The 22,863-nt window shown below is 40.7% G+C and overlaps 1 protein-coding gene across 2 annotated transcripts in view; it reads right to left on the bottom strand.

Annotated features, from left to right (window-relative positions):
• Positions 1 to 643: 643 nt before the first annotated feature.
• LOC101170199 (cytosolic 5'-nucleotidase 1A) overlaps positions 644 to 22,863 on the bottom strand; it is a 37,134-nt gene continuing 14,914 nt past the window's right edge. For both annotated transcript variants that reach the window (XM_004074406.4, XM_020707370.2), the window contains 5 exons: positions 12,843 to 13,010; positions 12,637 to 12,766; positions 1,930 to 2,052; positions 1,478 to 1,662; positions 644 to 1,264 (listed from right to left, as the gene is read on the bottom strand). In XM_004074406.4, coding sequence (XP_004074454.3) covers positions 926 to 1,264; positions 1,478 to 1,662; positions 1,930 to 2,052; positions 12,637 to 12,766; positions 12,843 to 13,010 — 945 coding nt within the window. In that variant the 3' untranslated portion in view covers positions 644 to 925. The remainder of the gene's footprint in view (positions 1,265 to 1,477; positions 1,663 to 1,929; positions 2,053 to 12,636; positions 12,767 to 12,842; positions 13,011 to 22,863) is intronic.

The raw sequence follows: 22,863 nt of genomic DNA, 5'->3' as shown, positions 1-22,863 counted from the left end.
AAAACTTTTCAATATTTGAAATATTCCTTCATAGTACTACGATTCAAATGTGAACAACGTAGAGTGCAGTGGTTTACAGAAATGTGTCAAATCAAACTATTAATTCAACATCTGCAAGCATTGCAGCTCAAAAGTGATGTCGTCTTCATGAAATCCAGAGACAGTGACAGAAATACTCACTGAAGCAATGAAGCTCCTTTTCAAAGTGCCATACAGAGGAATATTAGAAGAAAAACAACTTTTGAATTGAATCAATTCAAAAGTGACAGTTGAATCGGTTAGTTCAAAGGGGGCCCAAGTCCAAGAGGTTTGTTTTTCCAGGAAATGATTTTAATTTCATAGCTTAAAGGGAGGCTTCACCAAATGATTAATACTTAACCCAGATTTAGCACCAGTTCATAGCTTACAAATGCTATAATATTAAGCACCTCACTTTTATCCTTTCAGAGGACTAGCAAACTAAAGTCTCTGGACTTGGGCCGTTTTTGAATTAAACAGGGGCGCTGCCATATTGGATAAGTAGTGCTGCCATCTATGGGATAAACCAAACCCGTGCAAGAGAGGCCCAAGTCCAGGAATTTTGCACTTAATGCATTTTAAATGTCAAGCATAGTCAATACATTACGACAGACTTGGGACTTTTTTGCACATAATCAGATAGCTTTTCCCTTGAAGACCATTGAACATTTAATATCTCTATTTTGAAAAATTGTGGACTTGGGCCCCTTTTGAACTAACCGATTCGATTTAAAAGTACAGTTGACTGTCACATTGGCATTTAGGTTACTTCAGGTTCCAGACCTTTCATAGACATTAGTCTATAGCCAAATTTTTAACAGTTAACCTCTCAATGGTTGTTGAAAGTCGCCTCTACAGATACTTTAAAGTCCCATCTGAAAGAGTCTTGTTCGTTACTTCTCCATGCTCATTTCTTTTTGCTATGTAATTGTGCAACGCCATACGGAACATGAGCAGCGACGGTTCCCATCTCTGCAGCTCCCTCCACATGAAACATCTGGTCATCAAAGAAGATGTGCGGTCGGATTTTCTCTAGCATGGGACCTTTTGGTGCACCTGCAAGAAACAAGGCCTCGTCCACCTCCAGTCCCCAGGCCCTGAGCGTCTTCAGCGCACGAATCCCAGAGCTTGCTGCACTGCGAGCTGTAACCAGGTAGGTGCGAATGGGGCAGTTCAGACGCTGGCCTTTTGCATAAAACTTCTTCTGGAGCTTCGCCAAAGCCTCCAGGAAGCCCTTAAAAGGACCCTGCAGAAGGACAGCAGGTGAAATGAAAGCTGTGTGTCTCTGTGCTTTATGACCCTCATTTATGCTACAGCGTCATGTCTATGCAGCACAAACACACTAACTGCAAAGCTAAAGAGGCAAAACAGTGGATGAATGAATTAACAAAATGATTTAAAGCAGATAATACGTTTTTCTAAGCCTGTGGTAACAATTGATAAATGATTGTCCACCAACATGATCCAACAGTGTGTCCTCGTTTTCCCTCTCGTGCTCGAAGAATTTGTCCAGCCCATGAGCTTTAAAAATGCGTTCAGACTCATCGGAGAAGAGAACGGCGTCGCCGTCAAACGCCACTCTGAGCTGAGACTCTGACACAGTTGTCATCTTGTCTGACATGAACATGGTGGCTGCTGCAATGCCTGAACAAAAACAGACAGAAAACACGGCTGGATTTACTAAAACCTTCATGGAATGAAAGGAACCATTAGATAAATTCTACTTTGTTATTCTTTATTTTGTAAAGTGATGCTGTTTGTTTGAGACATTTAAATGAACAACTAGGGAAACTTCTAAAGGTGAAAAAGTCCATAGAATTGGTTGAAATGTTAAAAGAAGAATTTGTGTACTGACAGAGATTTTAAAAAAAGACATAAACTGAAAAACTGTACATTTCAGGTCAAGCTCACCTTCAGACAGCGCCTCTCTAACCTTCTCAGCATCAGCAGACAGGTAGAGGTTGGTTTGCCAGGCTTTCAGGTAACCAATAGGACTGCTTCCTCCTGTCATGCAAAATCTCTCAATGAACAGGTCTGAGGGTGTGACAAACAAAGAGGATTTATTTCATTTTAGTCTGACATCGATGCTTATATGAAACTTTACAGACTTAAAGTTCCCCCTCCAATGAAAATCAGTTTTTTTGAGTTTTTGACAAATGCGTGTGGCTTTTTTTTAATGAAAGAAAACAAATGTAATGTCTCATTAGTTGTCACGCACCTAGGTGAAGCAAAAATAGGCGATCCGGACGCCGTTCCCAGGATGGATGCTAAGCTAACTGCTTCTAAAGCGACATGTGTTCTCTGTATTTGTGTTCTTGCTCTGACTGGTTTTAAAGGCTTGCTGTCTCACATTAACCAGAGAAAATCAAAAAAAGAATAAAATAAGGGGACCTTTCTTTATTATTGCCTCGAAGAAAAGAAGAAAAATATGATAAGGTTCAGGAAGTGCGAGCAGGCTGGCTCCCCATCCCGCATAGGTTCTGTTTGGCCGCCAGCTCGCCTCCTGGCATAGTGATCGCTCCAGCCCCATGGGTCCTGGTCCGGTGTGGGTACCGGATGTTCTCGGGTTGCCGGATGTTCTCGGGGTCCTTCGGGGTCCTTCGACCAATGATGACGTCACACTATTTGATTGGCTGTAAGTTGCCACGACCAATGAGTTAACGTCGTTAAGTTTTTTTAAAAACTTTATTGACACTTGCGGTATCATACATTAACAATGACATTAACGTTAACAACGAACAATAACAATGTAATGAATATTGCTTCGAAGATCAGTCACCATTGACACACATAACATATTAACATAGAAAATAAAGAATAGAGGGGAAAAAAGAAACAATGAACATAACACACAAATAAATAAAAACATAAGTAAAATAAAATAAAGGAACATAGAAAAAATCTAAATAGTCTAATACTAGTTAAGTTAGGGGGAACTCGTGAAGTTTGTATTTCTGTTAAAAGTTATAAAAAGTGGTTTGGTCTTCAAAACTTGACCTCAACAAGATGGCGGTGCTCTCCTCCCATGAGGAACCACGTGATGTCTCCTCTAGTGATATAACTCATTGGAAGGACCCTGAAGGACCCTGAGAACATCCGGCAACCCGAGAACATCCGGTACCCACACCGGCTTAAGACAATGAAAGTTCAGGAGGAAAACTATCGGCTTGATCCACCATATTGGATGTGTATTTAACCCGCTATTACTGAAAACGTCACAAGCCCAAAGTTAGTCCCTAATTGGACATGGCGAGGCCATGAAAGTGGCCGACTCTGCTTCACGAATCACGTTCGAAGTAAACACAGTTTCACCGTAACCTGTAATCCTAAACTTAACCCTTCCTCTGGGTCTGTACGGCCAAAGAAGAAGATCAGCACTGTAGTCAGAAAATAACAAAATTACAAATAATTCTTTCTGGTATTTCATTTTATTTGCTGTAAAAGTGAATCCAACAACTGCATGTGCTAGCATCAAATCAGTTCTGAGCCAGAGCCAGTGCTGTTTGCTGAATCAAAGTAGCCCAAATAATAATGTAATACAAAGAATTTGTCTGTTCTTTTCGGTGTGTAATTTTATCAAACAGCAGGGTCTGGTACACACATTCGTTTTGTCATTCAACACATTTTTCACAAGTGTTGATTTGGAACCAAAAATATATCACTTTTTACCGTTTCATTATCGCTAAAGAGAAACTTTAGAGAATAGAGACTATCAGTAAATTGTCCAGATTCCAGCTCAGATGAAGAAAACAAAGATGAACATGGATCTATAATAACACGGAGTGCAAATTCAGGGATTACAGCAAGTGAGAGGAACCAAAAAGCTGCAGACACGCCGTCTTCAGCTGTGGAGCAAATACTGCAAACAAAATGGATATTTTCCAACCGTTTAAGGTTAAACCATTTGGAGGTTTTTAATTTCCTTTATTTTTGGATTAAATCAAACTAAAATAAATAGTCTATCTGTCCATCCTGAATGCCTGGATGCCTTTTGGAGTGATGTGGCTGCTGAAACCAATCCAGCTACTATTGGGCAAGGGTGGGTTACACCCTGAACAGGTCAACAGTTTGTTTCAGGGCCACACAATCACATGCACACAGAGGCAGTTTAGGGTGTATTCAGACTGGGGAAGCCGTTGGGTCCGGACCCAGTCCACTTAGTACAATCTGGATCGATACCTGAACCTTGCGTTTGGTCCGCTGAAGACATGCTGCAGGGAAATTACTGGCAAGGTATGCGAATAAGTGTTTATGACATATAGATTTTTGGGAAAACAGTGAGAAGCAATGTGGATCATGTTAAAAAATTGTTTTGATTTGTCCGCATTTATCAGACCACATTTCAATGAGTTGCGTTGTCTCATCGTTGTGGAGTTATGGCATTGTTTTTAGAGGATTCTGTCAAGGAACTACAAGGTAACTTTTAGGATGACGTCACAGTATCGCCTGTTGGTCGCATGCCGTGTAATAAGACACAGAATAGCATGTAGAAAGTGTTTTCAGCTGTGTTGAAATAAACGTTCTAACAAATAAACAGTTTGACCCAGACTGGATACATTTGTTTCACGTAAAGAGAACCATAGTTTGTTTTCCCCAAAAATCCAGTACACATTTTCAGTCTGAATGCACCCAAACGGACCCTGGTCCGGGACCAGGTCAACCGGTGAAGTCAACCAGTTGACATAAGTCACAGCACGTCCATCTTTATCTTGTTGTTCCTGGCCAATGACTCCCACTCTGATCATCTTTTGATCTATTTTCAAAGCAAGGTCTGTTCCCTTTTCTGGAAGTGGTTTTCCAAATCTTTTCCATAACCTTTCACAGAATTTCCAAAACCAAAAATAAACACATTTTAGTCAGACTATTTTAGTACTGGTAGGTGCTGCTAAATCAAATCACTACACGTATGGATATATCCGAGTTTGTCTGCCTTGCCGTTAAAATTGTAGCCGGCATATCTACGGCCATTTCTGTGCGCATGGAGGAAACTATAGTAACATTTGGAAGCGTACTGCATTCAATTAAAAAAAACAAGGAGGATATTTGCTCTAATTTCTTTCATGATTTTCCTTATAATATTTAAAAAAACTGAAGCTGTTGTATTTACTGTTCATACTGTTCGAAAAATGTTTTGATTTTCAAGATATTTACTGTTTTATAGATTTTTTTAACCTTATCTTTAATTTGATATACGGTAAATGTTTTCACAATTATAAATACTTCATGTTAGTCAATGCTGGTGACTATTGTGACCTTAGAAATAACAAAGGGCACCTAATTACTAGTAATACATCTGAGCCAATACATCTTTAAAAATAATGAGTATCTAGGCTAAAACATAACACCAGTGTTCACAATTCTTTTAGATCTAACATAGTAAGTCAATCCATTTTTAATTATTGATTTTTATCCTTACAGTTTTTCTCAGTCGCTTTAGTACAATTCTCAGATCAGAATTGAAGTTTGCAAATACGTGTGTGCATTTCTCAAAACAATTTGTACAAACAGCAAAACACTACGGATTTCTTGCTAAAGCCTGTAACTTGCTCAAAATCTTTAGTTCATCTCTCAAAACTAAGTCTTTATGTCATTGAACACATCAGTGCCATCAGAATGTCAAGTCCTTGTGTCATTGTCTACGAACAAGACAGTCAAATGACTTAGTCATGTTGTCAATATAACTGTGTACTTTAGAGGGAGGTTCTGATGGAAACTATGGCTAAAGTTTTGATGACAATTATTGTAAAATGTAAGTTACACCTTTTTTGTTTGATTGCAAGAGACTGGACAAGATTCACATTTACACTTTTATTGTTCATATTGTAATTTGTTGACAGACCATGTCATACTAACATAGACAAAAACCACTGCAAACAGTAACACAAAGGGAAAAAAAAGATAGGACAATATTCTGTCCAACAGTACAGGCAGTGCAGTAGGAATTGGTGTGGTCTTCCTACACCTCTATTGTTCCTGTATGTTAGGACACAAATTCTCATCCACATCACAGCGAATATCCTCTCTTGCAATGCAGCGAAATATGTTTGTCACATTATGACAACTTGGTCAAGCATTTTGCAGTTAATGACTTATACGATGAACTAATGACTAGGTGTTTTGAGGAGTAAGACTATTGCACAGTGAACTATATAATACATTTTGATCAACATGACATAAACAATTGATAATGTAGCAAAGAGCAGAGAATTGTACATAATCATTTGCATGGATGTACCAAAGCAATTGCAACTTGTTCAAAGAAGTGAGAAACTGCTTCTACGATGTGCACAAGTGACATCATGATGTGAAGACTGAACAAATAGTTTTGGGAATTTCATTCTGATCTGAGAATTGTACTAAAGCGACTGAGAAAAACTGTAATAAAAGACTTTTATGTAGGACATGTTTTGTCCCGACTCTCAAGAATCTGTGAACTACAGAAGATTTCATTTCTCACAAACTTTTCAAGGACCTAGAAATTGCATTTCTAATTTCCAAAACGTTTCCAGATTTTCATGACCGTATGAACCCTGTCAAAGTGTCCCCATTGGTCTATTAGCTATGATAGATAGATAGATAGATAGATAGATAGATAGATAGATAGATAGATAGATAGATAGATAGATAGATAGATAGATAGATAGATAGATAGATAGATAGATAGATAGATAGATAGATAGATAGATAGATAGATAGATAGATAGATAGATAGATAGATAGATAGATAGATAGATAGATAGATAGATAGATAGATAGATAGATAGATAGATAGATAGATAGATAGATAGATAGATAGAGTACTTTATTAATCCCGCGGGAACTTGCATATCCATCCATTGCTACTCAAATACACAAACATTCAATAGAAAATTTTAAAAAGTATCATGTCATTTTTTGCCAAAATCAAACAAACTGTGTCGTTTTCTAGGACATAGTTTCTTGCAGAGTAGCAGGAGTTCATTCACCTCTGAGTTTTCTGCGGGACTGTTAGAGAGGAGAAAGCTTGTCCTCATTTCCCATCATCACTTTGTTTACACTCTCTCCTGCTACCTTACAGCCCCTTACAACACCAACCAAACATTAGTGGCGCAACAAAAATGGCGAGCAATATTGGAGCTATCCAGTCGTACAGTTTAAATCCAGATTCCAGCTCAGACGAGGAAAACAAAGACGTTCATGGATCTATTTGGCTGCAAGTGGATGCATCGGCATAGAGCCAATCAGGAAGCATGTGGCCCCCCGAGTGTAGTACTTAAGTCACTGCCACAGGCTTTTTTAGATGGCATTTTACTCAACAATTCAAATAAAAAAAATACTCACAAATGCAGTTTTCATTTTAATTTCAAAATACATGTCCTCCATTATAAAAAAATGCTACATGAACATGTTAAAAATACCAAAAACACAATTTACACTGGAGTAGGTGTAGGGTAATTCAACATAAACCCAGCAGAGGGTACTATAGGACAGTAAAGCAGAATCCAGAATCCAGAGGCAAGTTCAGCCATTTTTCTTTAGCTGCTCCACTTACCCAATTCAGCTTCTATTTTCCTACATTAGTCTTAAAAAATAAAACAACACATCTATGTGCAACGTAAGAGAAAAAAAATTCTGTTCTTTCTGGCTTCAACCAAAACATCTGCATTGACCAGGGGTGGCCATATCCAGACCTCTAGCTAGTTTTCCATAAACCCTGCCTTATCTGCTGTTGATTACCTGCATCAGGTGTGTTTAGCCTAAAGCAACTTCAATGGTAGGACCATGTAAGATGTCATTTTTTGATCAAAAGTCTCATAGTTGGGACGAGTGATCAACGATCACAGAATATAAATACAGGCAGGTCTGTATTCAACAGTGGTCTGAAAAAAGCAAAAAGTTCATAAATGACTCCAAAATTAAGGGTTGGTCCACTGACCGACTTAATTTTTGATCTTGTTTGTCTCCAAATCGAATTTAATATCTGCTTACAGGATGATGTCTGACCTATGGTTCACCCTTTGTTGAAACACACTTCATTATGATCAGTGTTGCCAGATCTGAGCGACAGTTTCCAGCCCAAACTCATCGTAAAACCCGCCCACCTCAATAAAAACAAGCCCAAATCTCAACCTAGCAAAAACCTAATGTTGAACGTAAAAGTATAGCCGTAGCCTAATAAAAAATGACGCAATAATAATAAATTATTATATAATAAGTCTGTTATAATAATTTTTTTTATAAAATAAGTACAGAAAATCCAGTTATAGGTTTCTCGTATCGTGTACTCTAGATGGCTTTTGATGGCGCCCCCCTCTTTCTGCCACTGCCAGTTGCTGGACCACAACTGGCAGCTAGGCTATATATTAATTAGTATACTTTTACTTAATATTTTAAATAATAAGAAAAATAATAATAATGACAATAAAACCGCTAAATATTTTGAAAAGCAGCCCAAATTTTATAGACCCGCCCAATGCCAATTTTACCCGCCCAACATAACCAAAAGAAGCCCAATTGGGCGGAAACCCGCCCAATCTGGCAACACTGATTATGATGCCTCTAAAGTAGTTTTCAATTTCCCACAATGCACAATGTTTTCGTTCTTTTAAGTTGTATTTTTTTTGGTCCTAAATACATTACATCATATGCAGCTCTTATTAGGATCAGCCTTCCACTAACCACCAGCTATGATTTACTTGTAGAAGTGTCAAAATGTAAAAACTTAAGGGAAAGATGAACCAAAATCATCTACCTGAAGCACCGGGCCCTGTCTCACATGGAGTCCCCTGGGAGCACTGTGAGATTCTTTTTTTTATTTATTTCTTCAGTGCTTTCAACACCGTCCAGCCATCACTACTGAGGAGGAAGCTGGAGGTTGCAGGCGTGGACCAACATCTGGCTGCTTGGACCATCAGCTACCTCACAGATAGGCCACAGTTTGTGAGGCTGTGTGTCTGATGTGGTGGTCTGCAGCACAGGGGCACCTCAGGGGACTGTGCTCTCCCCATTCCTGTTCACCCTGTACACATCAGACTACACCCACGACTCCCACCACTGTCATCTGCAGAAGTTCTCAGATGACAGTGCCATTGTGGGTTGTGTATCAGGGGGGGATGAGCAGGAGTACAGGGGGGTCATCACTGACTTTGTGTGCTGTTGTGAAGCAACCACCTGCTGCTAAACACCAGCAAGACAAAAGAGCTGGTCCTGGACTTCAGGAGTTTCCCCTACACCACACTCACTGGTGAACATCCAGGGTTCAGACATTGAGGTCGTGGACACTTTTAAATATCTGGGTGTTCACCTGAACAACAGACTGGACTGGTCCAACAACACGGATGCTCTGTACAGGAGGGGTCAGAGTCACCTTCACCTGCTGAGGAGACTAAGGTCTTTTGCCGTGTGCAGACAGCTGCTGAGGACCTTTTATGATACTGTGGTGGCCTCAGTGGTACTTTATGGAGTTGTGTGCTGGGCGGGGGGCAGTACAGACAGAGACAGGAGGAGGCTAAACAAACTGGTTAGGAGGACCGGCTCTGTCCTGGTCTGCACACTGGAGTCCATGGAGGAGGTGGCGGACAGGAGGATGTTGGCTAAGCTAACATCCATCATGGATACCCCCTCCCACCCCCTGCACCAAACTGTAGAGGCACTGACCAGCCATCAGACTGTACATGTCATGGTTTGAGTTTGTTTTTTCTTGGTTTTTGCTTTTGTTCTTGTTCTGTCTTGTTTGGTTCTGTTTCCTGTTTTATTTTGAAAGGGTTCCTGTCTTGTCATGTCTTGAGTTTTCTTCCTTTGTCCCAATCTGTCCTGATCATGTTCACCTGTGTCTTGTCTGCCCTGTCTCTACATAAGTCTTGTCTCTGCCTTCCTCTTGTGCTGGTCCATTAACGTCTTTTCCCTGACTCCTTCATGCCATGTTTCATGTTTTGCCACAGTGAGTTTTGTTATCCTGCTCTGCGGCGCCTTTTGTTTGTAATTAAACACCTTGCCCGGAAACCATTTGCCTCCCGCCTCTGCATTCTGGGTCCTTCACGCTACCACAGCCCCCCTCATCTGACAGTACAACACTGTGTTGTAGTGATACAGACCAGACTGTGTTCCCTTTTTCATTCATTCCTTCTTTTATTCATATACTTACTGTCACAGTTGTTGTTTTGTTTTATGTTCTTATAACAGCTGTTTTTTTGGTGTTCACTTTACCTATTCACTCAGTTTGATCTCATTTAAAAATATTTTGGTCACTTTACACTACTTGCTGTATGTCACTTTGCTGTTTTTCGGATGTCTTTTTTCTGTGCTGCCGCTGACAAGAGACATTTTCCCATTGTGGGAATAATAAAGTCCTCTATTCTATTCTATTTAGACTCCACACAGAAAAGCCTCAGTCAGGAGTGGAAGGAGCGCACGCCGCCCTCTTCAGAGCAGTCTCTGTAAATCCCACAGAAAACTGTTGGTTCTCTCTTTCTTTTGCTACCTGATTGTGATTCTTGAGATGAACTTTTTTTTATCAATATTTGTACCTTATGGAACTGTGGTTAGTGTTTCTGTGATATATGCTCGTTTTGAAGTTCGGTCAACTCTGCGTGGCTGCTAAGAGCAACACACTACAGGAACAATGACCACCAAACTCTGTGTTGAGAAAACAAATGTATTCATTTCTGTTGGAAGATCAGAGGTTGGGAGACTGCTGAGGAACATTCTGGCCCCTCAGCCACCAGAGAGATCAAACATTAAAAGGCTTTGGAACGTTGTGTGCAGATTCGATGGCTTCGCTCTGACCTGTTTTTCTTCCAGGCCTCTGGATTATTCTTTTGTCCCAAGGGATATAATCTTGAACTTACTCTGGCACGAAGGTCTGAAGATCTGAAAACATTTGAGGAGCTGAACAGGAAGTGGTCTGAAGAAAACGTCATCACAGGGTCTGAGATTGTCCCTGGGAAGGATCCTGTCAGTCAGCTGTTCATACACTCCTTTATTTGTCTCGCTGCTGAGATGCATCTGCCTCCATGCAGTGCTGTCTGGCTCTCTAGTGGAGTTTGTGTGGAGATCTCAGGGTGCATTTCACATTTGTTACTTCAAGTCCAACAGATGGAAGAAAATACACAGTATAACTGGAATCCAAAAGTGCTCTGGCTGAAAATGTGAAGTTCTAATACATATGGACTTTTTTACGAATGTAAGCATCAGTGAGGACATTTTTCCAGGTAATTTCTCCTCCTTTTCATCTCCAACCATAACTGACAAACAAAACCAACCAGTTCTAACACTGCTTATACATTACCAGACCAGTAAAAACAGCTACGGCGGCTCAAACAACTGCAGTCATCTGATTTAACCTCTAAGGCTGACGAGACATCCTCATTCAAGACTCATTGTTGCTGAACTAGCAGATCCATCCATCTTTGAAAGCACAAACTTGTAGGAACAATTCTGTTATATAAAATACAGCAAATAAGATTTTAATCCAGTTGAATCAGACGTGACTGACTGTAAAACTAACTACAGGTTATACTCCACACAGGAAGCATACTGTAACGTTGTTCTGAATGCAGTTCAGGTATTTGAATTGGTGACCTGTTCAGGGCCTTTAACCCAACAGTAGCTGGCTCCAGGAGCCAAGTCACTCTGAGAGGGATTCAGTGGGTTCTGAAGATGGATGAAAGGAAGGGTTTGTGACACCCAACGTTTACAGACCCACTCCAATCATCTTTTGATCTACTTTCAATTAGTCTTAGTAGTCTTTAAATTATGATTATGCAGTTTTTAGTGGGGGAAAAAACCCTGTGTCACTTTATTTCTGCAGAGTGGCAGGAGTTAGAAATTCCCCTGAGTTATAGGCAGGATCATTAGCAAGGAGCAAGCCCACCCTCCTTCCTCTCCCCGTTGTGGAGCAGAGCTGGGAACCTGTGGACCTTTAATAAGATCTTTTTCAAACGACATTTTGTCATCTGCTCCTCTGTCACAACAATTTAAACAAATAGATGCTCAAAAGTGCAATTTAAAACTTAATTGTCTTTATATATGTCCTCTATCTTCAAAGAAATGCCACTAGTTTTCAGGATCTCTTTGAAACCGAAGAGCACATGAAACGGTTCAGAAAGGCATTCACCAAAAGGCAAAATTGGGAAACTACTTAAAAAAGTCAGAATTACTCTCTGTAAATGCAAGGGTGGTTTAGCATGAGTAGCTTTCTTTAACTAACAACAGAAGACTATTTCTTCTGCAACCAGTCTTTAACTTGCTGACCCATCGATTTGCAAAATTAATAAAAGTGTGGGAAAAAACTGATTTATCCAGTGTCACTTTCAGGGATGTTTTTAGAAAGGAACTATTTTCTATGCATCCATCCAACCAACCAGTAATCCATCCATCAGTTTTCTGAAACAAGCTGATTCCCTTTTGGAGTCACAGGGCTGCTGGAGCCTATCACTGCTACCTTGTTATTTTCCTTTCTGTGCCTGAAATTCATGAAAAGTCACATCAGAAAACTCTTTTCATCAAAAAGTTTAAACTGATCTCCTGTCTTTCTTTTTCTCCTGCCTTTTACGAAGAAAATTAAATTATTTCTCTCATGAAGTTTCTCCACCTACAAAAATATTTTGCTGAGTGAAACGTCACTCAAAGCAGACTTACTGTGATGGTTGATGGTGTTGATCAGACGGATTCCCACGTGTGCGTGGTTGTATGTAACCAGGACGATGTCAAACAACTCCTCGCTCTGCGGGTACAGCTCACGCAGGCGGATGTTGACAGTCTCCAGCGCCTGTGTGGATGCAGTGATGGTCAGTCAGGAAATGTACCCCACACCCCCACATCAACCCTGCTGGGAAGAGTTTCACCTTGACGAAAGGAAAAGCAGGTCCAGGCGCAAAGGGCTCGTTCTCGTGTTCTACTTGGTACCTCAGGTATTCCTCCACACCTTTTTGCTCATATACTTTCTGCTCGCGCTCTGTCCGAAACAAGACCCGAGAGGAAACCGCGATCGTCACGGCGTTCTCCGGCTTCGGCTGCAAAGCAACAAAGACAAAGGTATCGAGAGCAAACACTTAAGCAAGAAGGGCCAAGCGGTCATGCTGAGAAAGATCTTATTTGGTAGGAAATGTTAGTATTTCAAAGAAATGAATTATTATCTCTGTTCAAGGGGAATTGGCCCCCAACAAAAAATCCACTTTGCTTGACGTTTTGTTGGGATTTTTCTAGATTAAAAATTATATATAGACCAAAGGTTTGGACACACCTTCTCATTCAAAGAGTTTTCTTTGTTTTCATGACTACAAAAATTGTAGATTCACACTGAAGGCATCAAAACTGTGAATTAACACATGTGGAATTATAGACATATCAAAAAAGTGTGAAACAACTGAAAATATGTCATACTGTAGGTTCTTCATAGTGGTCACCTTTTGATTTGCTTACTGCTTTGCACACTCTTGGTATTCTCTTGATGAGCTTCTATAGGTAGTCACCTGAAATGTTTTTCACTTCACAGGTGTGCCCTGTCAGGTTTAAGAAGTGTGCAGTATAATGTTTCTTGCATTATAAATGGGGTTGGGATCATCAGTTGTGTTGTGCAGAAGTCAGGTGGACACACAGCTGATAGTCCTACTGAATAGACTGTTAGAATTTGGATTATGGCAAGAAAAAAGCAGCTAAGTACAGAAAAAGAAGTGGCCATAATTACTTTAAGAAGTGAAGATCAGTCTGTCCCAAAAATTGAGAAAAACTTTGAAAGTGTCCCCAAGTGCAGTCACAAAAACCATCAAGCGCTACAAAGAAACTGGCTCACATGCGGACCCCCCCAGGAAAGGAAGACCAAGAGTCACCTCTGCTGCAGTGGATGAGTTCATCCGAGTCAGCGGCCTCAGAAATGGCAGGTTAACAGCAGCTCAGATTAGAGAGCAGGGGGGTATTCCAGGAAGCATGTTTAAACTAGCCTGACTTTAAGCCTGAACTCTGGCTGAAATCCGCCTGAACTTGCTTACCTGGGGTATGTCGGTTCCAAAAGACCGGATATGAGTTGGCGTAATAACGCTCGACTTGGTAACCCTGGGTTAATGCACGTACATGTCAAGTACATAATGGATCGCCGATTTCTGGAGTCACCATGGAAACGCGTGGAAAAAAAGAAAGCGCTATCCTTCGGCGAGACGGAGTCTGAGGTTTTAATGATGGCGTATGAAGATTATACGTCCATAAAAAAAGTAATATGGCTGCATCATCAAAAGAAAGAGTTTCTGCTTGTAGTAAGAACAAACAAAGTAAACGCACAAGTTTCTGATCTTATTTCCATTTTCATTGTGACGCATATATATATATATATATATATATATATATATATATATATATAACTTATCCAAGTTTGCCACCTTAAATGAATTACCTCTATTGGTAACAAATAATTGAGTAAAATTTAAATTTAATCAACCTAATTTCTTACGTCTATAAAACTAAATAATTATTCAATGAAGTTCATTGTGTCTATAAGTTCTATTAAGCACTTAAATTATTTTTTTATCAGACACTGGGTTTGTTTTGTGTAAAACCTACCGACATGTTTCGGCGGAATGCCTTCCACCTTCGTCAGGGTCGTCATCAGATGGTGGCGTGTGACGTCTTTAAAAACAGCTGATTTGTGACTGAGGCGGAGTCACCTGTCAAACTTTGACAAGTGACTCCGCCCCTTGATGTCCGTCTTTCTCTGGAGGATGTTGCTCCAGGTGTGAGACAGCAGGAAAGCCCCCTCATCCCGGTTCATGGAAGTGTGGGCTCGTTTTCTGATCTCCACCGCCTCCATGATCCATCTGCGGTGTCTGTTGTCTTCGGTGCGGAGGACTTTGGCCTTTTCCCAGTCCATGATATGGTTTTCTTGTTTGCAGTGATCCGTTATGGCTGATTTCATGTTTTCTTGAACTGCCTGTTGTCGTCTGGCTCTTGTTAGTATTTTGTTTGTTTCCTTTTCGCATTCTTTTTGATGTTCTGTTTTTCTTGTGATGAAGGAGCGTCCTGTTTCTCCGATGTATGTTTTATTGCAGGTGTGACATGGGATTTCATAAATGACATTACATTTTTTATTTTGTTCAATCTTATCTTTTGGGTGAACCAGTAGTTGCCTGAGTTTTTTATACGGTTTCACTGGGGTGCTGATGTGATGCTTTTTCATGGCTCTTTGGATGCGTTCTGTGATTCCCCTGATGTATGGCAATGTAACCATTCCTTTGTTTTCTGGTTTTTTTCTCAGTTTTTCCTTCTCTACTTCCTTGCATTTCCTCTGCTCCACCTGTGTTTGTCCCTTTTTTATGGCCCATTGAGGATATTGACACCTGGTTAGTGCATTTTTTATGTGTTTCTTCTCCTCCGTTTTGTCCTCCCCGTCCGTTACCAGCTCTGCACGCTCAAACAAGGTTCTTACGACAGATATTTTGTGAGTGGTAGGATGTTCTGAGGTCCATAATAAATATTGGTCTGTGTGAGTTGGTTTCCTGTGTACTTTTATTTTTATGTCTTTGTTTTCCATGTGTCTGATGTTGATGTCCAGGAAGTTGATGGAGTGGTCTTTTTCCTCTTCATGTGTGAATTTGATTTGTCCCGTATCGTCCATCGTGTTCAAATGGTCTGTGATCTCCTGCGTGTGTCCTATTTTGATCTTTTCCAGAATGTCGTCGACGTAGCGTTTCCACAAGGTTGGACGGCAGTGCTCTGGTGCGGATGTTATTGCTCTCTTTTCCAGGTCCTCCATGAAAAAGCTGCACATTGTGGCTGATAGTGGGTCGCCCATGGGAAAGCCTTCCAATACCGCAACACAATTTACACACAAAAAGAAGGCTTTCCCATGGGCGACCCACTATCAGCCACAATGTGCAGCTTTTTCATGGAGGACCTGGAAAAGAGAGCAATAACATCCGCACCAGAGCACTGCCGTCCAACCTTGTGGAAACGCTACGTCGACGACATTCTGGAAAAGATCAAAATAGGACACACGCAGGAGATCACAGACCATTTGAACACGATGGACGATACGGGACAAATCAAATTCACACATGAAGAGGAAAAAGACCACTCCATCAACTTCCTGGACATCAACATCAGACACATGGAAAACAAAGACATAAAAATAAAAGTACACAGGAAACCAACTCACACAGACCAATATTTATTATGGACCTCAGAACATCCTACCACTCACAAAATATCTGTCGTAAGAACCTTGTTTGAGCGTGCAGAGCTGGTAACGGACGGGGAGGACAAAACGGAGGAGAAGAAACACATAAAAAATGCACTAACCAGGTGTCAATATCCTCAATGGGCCATAAAAAAGGGACAAACACAGGTGGAGCAGAGGAAATGCAAGGAAGTAGAGAAGGAAAAACTGAGAAAAAAACCAGAAAACAAAGGAATGGTTACATTGCCATACATCAGGGGAATCACAGAACGCATCCAAAGAGCCATGAAAAAGCATCACATCAGCACCCCAGTGAAACCGTATAAAAAACTCAGGCAACTACTGGTTCACCCAAAAGATAAGATTGAACAAAATAAAAAATGTAATGTCATTTATGAAATCCCATGTCACACCTGCAATAAAACATACATCGGAGAAACAGGACGCTCCTTCATCACAAGAAAAACAGAACATCAAAAAGAATGCGAAAAGGAAACAAACAAAATACTAACAAGAGCCAGACGACAACAGGCAGTTCAAGAAAACATGAAATCAGCCATAACGGATCACTGCAAACAAGAAAACCATATCATGGACTGGGAAAAGGCCAAAGTCCTCCGCACCGAAGACAACAGACACCGCAGATGGATCATGGAGGCGGTGGAGATCAGAAAACGAGCCCACACTTCCATGAACCGGGATGAGGGGGCTTTCCTGCTGTCTCACACCTGGAGCAACATCCTCCAGAGAAAGACGGACATCAAGGGGCGGAGTCACTTGTCAAAGTTTGACAGGTGACTCCGCCTCAGTCACAAATCAGCTGTTTTTAAAGACGTCACACGCCACCATCTGATGACGACCCTGACGAAGGTGGAAGGCATTCCGCCGAAACATGTCGGTAGGTTTTACACAAAACAAACCCAGTGTCTGATAAAAAAATAATTTAAGTGCTTAATAGAACTTATAGACACAATGAACTTCATTGAATAATTATTTAGTTTTATAGACGTAAGAAATTAGGTTGATTAAATTTAAATTTTACTCAATTATTTGTTACCAATAGAGGTAATTCATTTAAGGTGGCAAACTTGGATAAGTTATATATATAAACTAAATAATTGTTTATACAACTCAAATTTATGTATTTATCTAACTAAATGTCATATTACTCCGATTCAATTAATATTTTTTCCATCTTAATTAATTATATTTCTTGATCTCTCATATGTCTAAGTATGAGCCGGCAGATATGCTCATTTTTATAACAATATAAAGGACGGGGGAAAAAAAGCACGTTACGCAAAACTTCATTAAAGAATTTTCCGTCAATATCATTACAATTAACAGTGGTAGGGGTGCTATATAAACTCATCATCCTCTACTTTACTCTCACTCATGGTGCAGAGAGATAAGCACAGTAGGAATAAACAACTCAGCAAAACATGGCAAAACACAGTAAAACAGCTAAACAACTAAACACATTTGGTCAAAAACCCACACTTAAACAAAAATCCGTCCAGACAGGCAAAGGAAATGGTATCCTACAATCCTTTCCGGTGCCGATCTAACAGCAGCACCAACGTTACACCTACTTAATTTAATTAATTTGACTGAAAGTAAAATAACTGTCTGAAAACTGTGTGTTATTTTTAAACTGACTTAACAAACAAATGATTTATCTTAACTGAAGCAAATAATTAAGTTAGATCAAAGTAAAAAAGTTTAATTTTCCAACATCCATATGTGATCTTATCATCCTCTCACGGTGAAAAAAGTATTATCTGAGCTTCTTCATCCACTAAATCATCTTCAAATGGACACGCCATGCTGCTTCACCTCTCTGTAAACAAACTAACCTTCAACTAAACCTGCTCCCGACCAGGTTATGTTCAGAGCATGAGTTGCCATGGCAACTTGACCTACCCTGAAACATACCTCCATTTCTGGAACCGAAAACTGAAGTTATCAACTTCCTTAGCCTCAAACTTACCGTGAGAGCTAGCATAACCTGCTTTCTGGAATACCACCCAGGTCAATGGCACACAGAGTTCTAGCAGCAGACACATCTCTACAACAACTGTTCAAAGGAGACTGTGTGAATCAGGCCTTCATGCTAGAATATCTGCTAGGAAACCACTGCTAAAGAAAGGCAACAAGCAGAAGAGACTTTTTTGGGCTAAAGAACACAAGGAATGAACCAACCACCATGTCTTTGTGCGACGCAGAAAAGGTGAATAGATGGACTCTACATGCCCGGTTCCCACCGTGAAGCATGGAGGAGGAGGTGTGATGGTGTGGGGGTGCTTTGCTGGTGACACTGTTGGGGATTTATTCCAAATTGACAGCATACTGCACCAGCATGGATGGATGGCTGCATCTTGCAGCGGCATGCTGTTCCATCCGGTTTGCATTTAGTTGGACCATTGTTTATTTTTCAACAGGACAATGACCCCAAACACACCTCCAGGCTGTGTAAGGAAGAGAAGAAGGAGAGTGATGGAGTGCTGCACCAGATGACCTGACCTCCACAGTCACCGGACCTGATCCCAATCGAGATGGTTTGGGGTGAGCTAGACCGCAGAGTGAAGGCAAAAGGGCCAACAAGTGCTAAGCATTCTGGGAACTCCTTCAAGACTGTTGGAAGACCATTTCATAATCAAAGCAAAAGGTGGCTACCACGAAAAACCTGCAACATTACATATTTTCAATTGTTTCACACTTTTTTTTATATGTCCTTGTACCTCTGGCCAGAGCAAAAGCCCAAACGATGACAGACCCACCTCTGTGTTTAACCATGTGGGTTCTTTAACATCAGGATGGTCCACAGAGCTCAATCAGATCCTAACCCCAACATTTGTTAGATCAGTCGCAAACTGTTTCATATTTTATTCCAAGTGTCCAGAAAACAATATAAAGATTTTGAACAGTGTCCGTGTCGACACAGAAAAGCCCTTGGAAGAGGAATAGGTTTTCGTCCTTAAGTTTCAACAAATATCTATGGATGTTAAATGTTTATGAATAATTTTTTCTAAAGAAGAAAGATATTTGGTTTGTTTCTTCTTCTTTTTTAAAAATTTGCTGATGCTGAAATTCTGTTTGATGCAGTTTAAATAGACTGTTGCCATAAATCTAAAAAAATCATGTCAATAAAAAAAGAGCCAAATCCAGAACAACCTCAGGGTCAGCCAGCATGTACATGAAGAATGTCCCCATGCTTTGTTCTCGTATAGACAGAGACATCATGTGCTGAAGATTTTATGGATGCTGTAAAGATGTGGAACTGAACGAGAACCATCAGGACGGGTGGTTACACAGAGTCTGGAGTTTACCAGCATCTGGCTTGTTGCACTGTTTGCACTGGAGCTTCACTAAAGAACCACATGGACATTTTCCTCTCTCAGTGACTTTAGACATGTGGACATGGTTGAGATTCCCAAACTGAGCATTAGAAGAAGCTGATTTTAGCAGCTTTACCTGTTGGTTGTTATATTTACAAAGCAGGATGACTGATGTTGATTCTGTTTATCCAAAACTCTGACCCAACACTCCAAATGTGCAGCAGAATCTGAGGGCGTACATGCAGGAAACAGCAAATGTGAGGATGAGGCAGAGGTGCTCATTAGTAGAAGGTTCAATGTTTCTCTTTTGCTTCATTTTTCATTTTCAGTTGAAGCTTGAGACATCCACAGTTCAACATGTCTTCATACTGAAATAATGTGGGCTGTTGCCATGCGTTGATGAATGGAAAAAATCACGTTAGCGTCTGCTTGGAAAAAACAAATGCTGATAGTTTTTTGAAGAGAGCATCCAAAGACATCAAACCGGTTTCTGCACCATGATGAAGCCTTAGTCACATGCAACCATATGGGTGCTGAGGGATTTTTGGGCTGTCCAGCATCGTGAAGGGTCATAGAGAGGTGCAGCTGCATCTTAATGGGAGGGCAGGAGTGTCTTTCAGTTCCCTTTAGGATCGTATGACTATCTCAAGGGACGTCATGAAAATGGAATGTACCATTGTCGTGTGTGTGGTAAGTGTATCCTGAAGTATTTGTAAGTATATTGGTGTCTTTGTGCCACACTCTAGTCCTTACTAAGGTGTGAGTACTGGCTCCTTAGTGACTGCATGCGAATGCTGCACACACAGGGTGATCATGTGATATGTAAGTGGCCGTAGGACGCCGGTCCACACAGACTACTCTCTGATTGTATAATTTCCTAATTTCTTACAGTCAGGCTGTACACAAGGAGTGCACACTTATGACGTAAACAGCACCAACATGCCCCTCTGCTTAGTCTACAGGTTTTTGGGGTGGTTGAAAGACTCTGTACGGCGTGCCTCCATCTCACCTTTACCCATACGCATTGCATAAGTGTTCTCTACGACCCGTCAACTGCAGCACGCCTGTATCAGAAAAATGTGCAAGAGCCTTTTCTCTTTAAGACCATCAAGTGGTCTTGGGTGTTGATGTTTCCTGCAGACCACCTGTGTGCACCGTAGAGGTTTGCCCATTATCCCTTGTGCTATCCTATGACCCCATCCTTACATTGACGTGTTCTTCCTACCATGACAAAGGTGGATAAAGGTGGAAAGATTTCATGTAATCCATGGACACCACTGAAGATCACAAATCATTGAAGAAAAAACGTTCAGAGCACTGTCTAGTGGGTCTAGATGACCCAACTCCCAATGTTAGAACCACATGTTCCTGTTTCTCTCAGCTCTGATGATTTTCTTACATTTTTCGATAGTAAAATCTCAAATATTAGACATAAGTTAAATCAAGTTATTCCTACTATCAGCCCAGAACAGGCTGAAGCGGTAGAAATGGAGGCATCCATAGAAACCTCTGTAACCTCTGTAACATTAGACTGCTTCACTATTGTGGATCAAACAGAAAGAACATCAATTATTACGTCCTCCAAATCCTCGACGTGTCTGTTAGACCCAATTCCCACTAGACTTTTTAAAGAAACTTTTCCCCTAATTAATGATCCCATATTAACAATGATAAATGCCTCTCTGGAAACGGGTTACGTGCCACAGTCTTTTAAATATGCAGTTGTTAAACCTCTTCTGAAAAAGCCCAGTTTGGATCCTAGCATCTTGGCCAACTATAGACCGATATCAAACCTGCCCTTTATTTCTAAAATCCTAGAAAGAGTTGTAGTTAAGCAGCTTAACTGCCACCTACAGGACAACAGCCACTTTGAAGACTTTCAGTCGGGGTTTAGACCTCACCACAGTACGGAAACTGCACTAGTTAGAGTCTCTAATGACTTGTTATTGGCCTCAGAAAAGGGACTACTTTCTATTCTGGTCCTGTTGGACCTCAGTGCAGCCTTTGACACTATCGACCACGGTATTTTACTCCATAGATTAGAGCAGGACATAGGGATCAGAGGATCTGCTCTCCAGTGGTTTAAATCCTATCTGTCTGATAGGTATCAGTTCGTTAATGTAAATGGCCATTCCTCTCAGTGCACTCGAGTCAACTATGGAGTCCCACAGGGCTCAGTCTTGGGACCGATCCTGTTTACGCTTTATATGTTACCCCTAGGAAACATAATCAGGAAACACAGCATTAATTTTCATTGTTATGCCGACGATACGCAGTTGTATTTATCCATGAAGCCTGACCAGAATGACCAGATAGAGAAACTGAACGCCTGCATCAGTGACATCAAGACCTGGATGACAATTAATTACCTCCTCTTGAACCCAGAAAAAACTGAGGTCATTATACTTGGTCCTAAAAACCTCAGAGATGCTCTGTCTGCTCAGATAGTCTCCCTGGATGGCATAAGTATAGCCCCCAATTCCACAGTTAGAAACCTTGGGGTTTTACTTGACCAGGATTTATCATTTAAGGCTCACATATCTCAGGCATGTAGAACTGCCTTTTTTCACCTGCGGAATATTGCTAAGATCAGAAATATACTTTCTAAGAGTGATGCTGAAAAACTCATCCATGCATTTGTTACGTCGAGGCTGGATTACTGTAACTCCTTGTTAGCAGCGTGTCCTAAGAGTTCCTTAAGAAGTCTCCAGCTTGTTCAGAACGCAGCAGCTAGATTGTTAGCTGGAACCAGCAGAAGAGATCACATCACTCCTGTGTTAGTTTCGCTCCATTGGCTCCCAGTTGATTCTAGAATTAAGTTCAAGATCCTCCTGTTAACCTATAAGGCCTTACATGGAATGGCCCCGTCCTATATTAAGGACCTCATAGTCCCTTACCAACCAATCAGAACACTTCGCTCGCAAAATGCAGGACTGCTTGTGGTTCCTAGAATTAGTAAAAGTACAGTTGGAGGTAGAGCGTTTAGCCACCAAGCCCCTGTCTTATGGAATAAACTCCCAGCTCATGGAAGAGAGGCCGACTCAGTTTCTACATTCAAAGCTAGACTGAAAACATTCCTCTTTGGACAGGCTTATTGTCAGACTAGTTAGTATTCAGAGATTATTTAACTTAATGTTAGTTTGTTTAAATTAAACTTAATAATAACTTTTTCCTTTAAAAGGCTGCTAGAAGTTGAAGCTGGGGTAACTATGGTGCACTGGGGTTCTGTCCTCTTTCCTTTTTTTACTTCTACCCTTCCTCTCCTCTATTCTTGATCATAATTTATCATTTAGTTCTCCATGCCTCTGTTTGGTGCAGTGCGGTTCATGTATTGTCCCTCTTTTCCTCTCCCCTCCTGGGGAG

Source organism: Oryzias latipes, chromosome 11, assembly GCF_002234675.1.
Source record: "Oryzias latipes chromosome 11, ASM223467v1".
Classification (NCBI taxonomy): Eukaryota; Metazoa; Chordata; class Actinopteri; order Beloniformes; family Adrianichthyidae; genus Oryzias; species Oryzias latipes.
The sequence above is the reverse complement of the archived record's forward strand: the minus strand, read 5'-3'. Positions and strand labels throughout refer to the sequence as shown.